Below are 5876 nucleotides of genomic sequence, written 5' to 3' on the forward strand. Positions count from 1 at the left end.
CAAAATAAATCATTCAATAGATTGCTTGAGTAATCCAAACATAGCAATCATCATAGATTGCTTGTTAACTGCACAAGGGACAGTATTTCCTTTCTCACTTCATCCCTTCTCAACTTCCCTGTGGTAGTCAAAGGAAAAGGCTTTCCCCAGAGCATGTAGATTTTCGGTATCTTGAATCTGCAATGAAGGCGAGAGAGCAGCATAATTCAGTGAAAGATACTGGTGGAATGAAACAACTTTGCTTCTTTGTTAGTTTAAATTCAACATCAATGAGCTAAGGGAGTGAGTGCACAAAGACCTGGTTAAATTTTTATGTCTGCAATGATATTGGAGGATCTCAGCCGACGCTTGTCTCTCCTCCGCTGCATATTTAGAATTCTGATCGACCCATTTCCAGCCCTCCTTCATGTTCAAGCAAGCAACAAGTTTCTCGTTGAGGCGGATGTCAGGAACACCAACCACTACAACTTTGGAGATTCCAGGATGTTCAGATATCACAGCTTCCACCTATATGATACTATAACTGAATGATTAACTGAGTAAGAGAAGATCGATATATAGGATATGATGGAAAGACATAATACCTCTTCAGGATACACATTCTCTCCTCCAGACTTGATACAAGCCTTTTTACGACCAATGAGCCACAGATTACCATGGCAGTCGATCCAGCCAATGTCGCCTGTGTCAAGCCATCCTTTCTCGTCGAAATCCAATGTGATCAGCTCCTTGTGGTTCCAATACCCAGCCATAACATGCAAGCCTCTTGTCATTATATTTCCAACAAAGGGATCACAAGAACTGCCATTGCTACTAGATATCTTAATTTCGACATGAGGAGCAGGCTTTCCCACACAGACTCCTCCTAGTTGTGTCACCAGAGTGGCATTGGTGGTTTCTTCATGAAAAGATATCCCATTTCTCTTAGCTGTGGGATCACAGAGAGTCGTAAACGTCAACGAAGAACAAGCCTCGGTCATTCCTGTTCATAAAGAATCATGCATAGTATGAGCAGCTGAAGTAATAGAGTTGCAAGATAGAAATTAAAGGAGGATACATAGTCATGTACCATAGGCAGAAAAGATCTTGGCAAGAGGGAATATGCGATTAGCGCCTCTTACGAGCTCTTGTGGAAGGCCACCACCCCCATTGAGAACTTTGCACACAGTTTCTCCACTGCTCGACAAGTTAAACTTTCTGACATCCAATTCAAAAGAGTTATGTCGCAAAAGAATGTAGGTTAAAAAGAGGAGGAACAAGCCAAGCCTACTAGGTTTGTATGTTCTCACAAGTGCATGTTTACCTTTCATATGCAACTAAATCGGCCATCATTGCAGGAACTGTGATAAATGAAGTCACCTTGAATTCTTTTATCGCTTCAAACGTTAGCCTTGCAGTGAATTTGGGTATTAAGATATGGCAACCACCTGCCAATAGCATTGCCAGGCAAGAAGATATTCCACCAATGTGACACAAAGGAGCTGTGTGTAGATAAACCTGAATGTACATAAAAAATTTATCCTCATTCATGAATATATTGAGAATATCGTATGTATAACATGATCTGGGGTACATAGAAAGAACTACATTTTATATCACTTGGTAAATCCAATAGGCAAAACTAGTTAAAGTAGTATTATGCTGGTTTAATATTAAATGAAGATCACAACTGTGTCTCAAAAAGGAAGCATACATCATCCTCACCATAACCAATGATAGAAATCTTCGCTAGTGATTGAACAATTATCGCAGTGTGGCTTATCGCAACTCCTTTTGGCTTTCCAGTTGTTCCTATGTATGATTAAAAACTTTCAGATATCAGTATGAAACAACCACATTGAGACAAACAAGGCTTCTAATTTTCACCAATGTAAATTAATGCCAGACTTAATTTTAAATGAAGGAGTGTGGTTTCAGTTAATAGAATTGATTATCATGGGATCGATTAGAACTCTTTCTCCGCAGAGTGTTTGAATTTACACTTCAATTTACAAACAGAAGCTGGAAAAGGGAAAGTCCTTGTTGCTCTAAAAGGTAGAGATACCTGATGTAAAGCATATAAGCGCAATGTCTCCTGGTGCAAACATTGGATCGGGCATCGGTGAAGCTTCGACAAATCTTCTTCGAATCATTTCAATCGTCAAATCTGCAAATCAATCGGTGATTGAGTGGCATACAATTTAATCAACGACTGCATAAAGAAAATTTGAACTTACAGTTATGGTTGCAGCTAAATGTTGATGGTGACTCTCCGATATGAAGATATAGCTTTATAGATGGCAAGCTCTTCCCCTCTTGGAGCTGGAAAGCCCATCGATTACAGTGTTCATCCACCACTAACATTTTGGGGTTTACGAGTTTCATCGCCATTCTCGCTTCTTCAAAACTCTACCTTCGACCAAGAAATAGCTTTATTAGAAGTCAGAGAAGGATTACTAAGGTCAATATTTAACTCACCCAACGGTGATTGAGAGGGGCGACGATGGCTCCGATGTAGGTAATGGCGAGGAACAACTGTATGTACCAGTCGCTGTGAAGCAAGAACGACGACTGTGACTGTGAGTGTCATGGGAGTTGCTCGTTGTTAAGGTGGAGAATCGCTCTGTACCTGTTGAGGGCAGCTATGGCGACGACGTCCCCCCTGGCGATGCCGGAGTCGGCCAGAGCACGGGCGAGGGAGTGGACGTCCTCCACGAACTCGCTGCCGGTCTTACGCCGGGCTCCGGCGATGGTTACCGGCGCGTGGCCCCGGATGGCCTCGAGGCGGCGGAGACAGAGACAGACGTGGCTTCTCGAGTAGGTGTCCATTCGCGATCAAGCCACTGCTGGATCCTGCCCTCTCCTCTGCTTCCCGCCGTAACGTGAATCCTACAGAGATAAGCAACGCTATCTATCTGTCGATCCATCTATCTATCTAGATTCGATGGATACGCGATCCGTGATTAGGAAGTCCACGTGGAATTTAATTAAAAACGTTTTTAAAACTCCAAAAAATAACTTTAGTGTGTGAAATCAAAAATCAATTTTTTCAAATCATCCAGAAGTGTTCCATTTTGATTTTTTTTATGAAAGGATGTTTTACTCTACCAATAATTTATATATAATTACTCAACTACTTTTTTTAGTATTATTTTTATTATTATCTTCCGTTTAAATCTCCTGTTTAAATTTTGAATCGATAAAGTACGTTGTAACAATTATAAAATCATAGTTGCTAAATATGTTATAATAATTATAATTTCGTAGCTAGTATAACGTGAATATTAAGTAAGAGATTGAATCCGTGTTATATAATAGTTACAAAATCGTAGTTGTTATATTAATTATAGCAGATACAGTTTTGTAGCTATTATAACGTAAATGGTTGATGAATATAATTAAATCTATATTATAGTAATTATGAAATTATAAATGCTACAACGTAAATATTTTTGAACATATTAAATATATGTTATAATAGTTATGAAATCATAATTGTTACAACATATACGTAAAACAATAACTATTACAAATTTAAAACTTAAGTAATAATAATATTAAAGGATAAATAAGTAATTATATATGAATTAAAAAAATTATAATGGGACATATTAAAAAATGAAACATCTTCTTCATTTTTACCTAAGAGTTAAGACCACATTAACTATTAAAAATCAACAACTTTTTATCGTATATCATCAAAATTGAAAAAATAAAAAGTCAAAGGAACATTTAGCGTTGAAATATTATTATATTTCACCTCCTTTTGGATGCCTTTGTATAGGGATGATGTCAGTGAAGGAAAAAGAGTACACTTCCCTATTAAACACATGTCTGATCTTGTTAATCATTTTACAAAATTTATGATAAATAATGTGTTAATGAACAACTATGTTAGATTGTTATTTGATTGAATCTGTTGTATATCAAGATCACAAGTAAAAAATTAATTTTAAAGAGATATTTTTAGTTGTATGCCCTTGATGTACCCCACCTTTCAATTGACTCTGTAAGAGACATTATGCCTCAGGGGCATAGTTGAGTTGGTTACGATAAAACAGATTTACTGAAATAGACAAGGGTCGAATCTCGACGAAGTCGAGGTAATACCCTCCTCCGTCATGGTCAACTGCAGCTTCTCGATTTACCTCCTCACATATGGTCGTGAGACCGACCGTATAGACATGGGCGGAGCTAGGATTCTTCCGAAGGGTGGGCCAAATTTTTTTTAACAAATTGATAAAAATAATAAATATATTTAGATTATAATAAAAAATAAACAATTATCTAAGAAATGCTTAAAGATCAGCTCTTCGTGTCTTCAAATTCTTGAAGTCTTGAATTATATCATCATAATCATATTTCTCTGCAATTTCACCTTCTATGTATACAAGCAAACTATTGCTAAGAAATTCATCTTACTGCGTAATCTTACCTTAATAATCTTCAAAGCAGAAAATGCTCGCTCAGCACTAGCTGTGGAAACTGGAATAGTAACAAGTAGACGAAGCATCATCCACTTTTAATCATAAATTAAAAATTTAAAGTCCTCCATTCCAATCTAAATTCACTTTAAACATCATCATCCACTTTTAATATTCCTACACGAGTCCTCCATTCCAATCTAAATAATCATCCTAATAAAATTATATCTTCTAAGGAGTAAAGTAGGTCAAGCAACATAATGATAGGTATCAACAGACAGAGAAATTCAGAGTATTTCTTTAAGTTTTGAAAACACCCTCCCCATTTTGCATTCCCTAGATGAAACCATGTATGAACAGGAAATAAAATCAATTTATTTACCCTTTAATAATTTAAATTAGTTTAACCCTATTTCAATAAAATAAACAGGTCATTTTAAATCCCTTTTTGAAAACAATTATAGCATATATAATTATCTAATTATTTACATTTTATTTATTCATGCACAGGAAAGATTCTAAGAGTCAAGGATAGGAAGTACCCATTTTTTACGTTTGCTAAGCTCTGAGTGTCCTCAATTCAGCGTGCTCCACTCGAACCGGTATCTGGTATCTACATATAATATTAAAATAACTTAAAAATCAGGATGTTATCCCATAATAATAATAATAACATAGGAACCTAAATACATCTTAATCAAGGAGTAATCGAAATTAACATCCCATCTCACAGTTATCTCAACTATCAAAATCTCTAAGTCTAATTATTTATCCATCCTAATTATACATTAATTAACAAAAGTATACTTGAAATTTCAAGCAACAGATGGGAACGAGATAAAGCCAAAAGAAAAAGGTTTTGGTTTTTACCGCTACTGGAAGGAGAAATCGGGAAAGAGCAGAAGAGGAATGTAGTGTGCTTGCTGCTGGGCGTCGCGGGAGAGGCGACAACGTCACGGCGCTGCAGGCGGCGTCACGGGCGATCAGCAGCAGTGTCACGGTCGATCGGCAGCGACGATCGCGACACAGAGCAGAGGAGAGTCGCGGGGAAGGCAAGTGCGGAAAGGGCGTCGGCGGCGGCGTCGCGAACGCTCAGTGATCTCGCGAGAAACCACGGTGGCAGCAGCGATCCCGGCGCAGAGAAACAGGGTTGGTTGAAGGCGACGCTCACGATGGGAACAACGTCGCGTTAGGGCAGAAGCAGGGGAAAAATCGTGGGAGTGGCGGAGAAGAAGAGGCGGCGTGGAAGAGGTTAGGCTAGGGTTAGGGTAGAGAGGGGGTGTTCGCTGTTTTAAATCGCATCTCGCATTTTTTTTTTTTTACGATTCTTAACACCAAGACTGGGCCATGGCCCAGTTTGGCCCACCAGTAGCTCCGCCCCTGCGTGTAGAGCTGCTGGGGTGACAGATTCTATCTTTTGCTGAAATGTAAGAGACATTATGCTCCTATAAAATTGATGACCATTAGATAAGT

The 5876-nt window shown here is 38.2% G+C and overlaps 1 protein-coding gene across 1 annotated transcript; it reads right to left on the reverse strand.

Moving 5' to 3' along the window:
* Window positions 1-2847, reverse strand: LOC141836444 (2-succinylbenzoate--CoA ligase, chloroplastic/peroxisomal). The gene is made up of 10 exons (XM_074723934.1): window positions 2609-2847; window positions 2458-2530; window positions 2217-2388; window positions 2045-2146; window positions 1694-1791; window positions 1304-1497; window positions 1070-1197; window positions 585-982; window positions 299-507; window positions 1-177 (listed from the first exon to the last, which is right to left on the reverse strand). The coding sequence occupies exons 1-10, from the start codon at window positions 2806-2808 to the stop codon at window positions 51-53; spliced, it is 1701 nt and encodes a 566-aa protein (XP_074580035.1). The 5' UTR covers window positions 2809-2847; the 3' UTR covers window positions 1-50.
* Window positions 2848-5876: the final 3029 nt, after the last annotated feature.

The sequence above is a fragment of the Curcuma longa genome, chromosome 10 (genome assembly GCF_044706935.1).
Source record: "Curcuma longa cultivar G26 ecotype Majalengka, Jawa Barat chromosome 10, ITB_CL_G26_1.1, whole genome shotgun sequence".
Taxonomy (NCBI): Eukaryota; Viridiplantae; Streptophyta; class Magnoliopsida; order Zingiberales; family Zingiberaceae; genus Curcuma; species Curcuma longa.

Coding starts and splice junctions, on each gene's coding strand:
- LOC141836444 (XM_074723934.1), bottom strand. CDS start 2,808: ATGGACACCTACTCGAGAAGCCACGTCTGTCTCTGTCTCCGCCGCCTC. Junction 2,531..2,608: donor GCCATAGCTGCCCTCAACAG/GTACAGAGCGAT, acceptor CTTGCTTCACAG/CGACTGGTACATACAGTTGT. Junction 1,198..1,303: donor GATTTAGTTGCATATGAAAG/GTAAACATGCAC, acceptor ATTGGATGTCAG/AAAGTTTAACTTGTCGAGCA.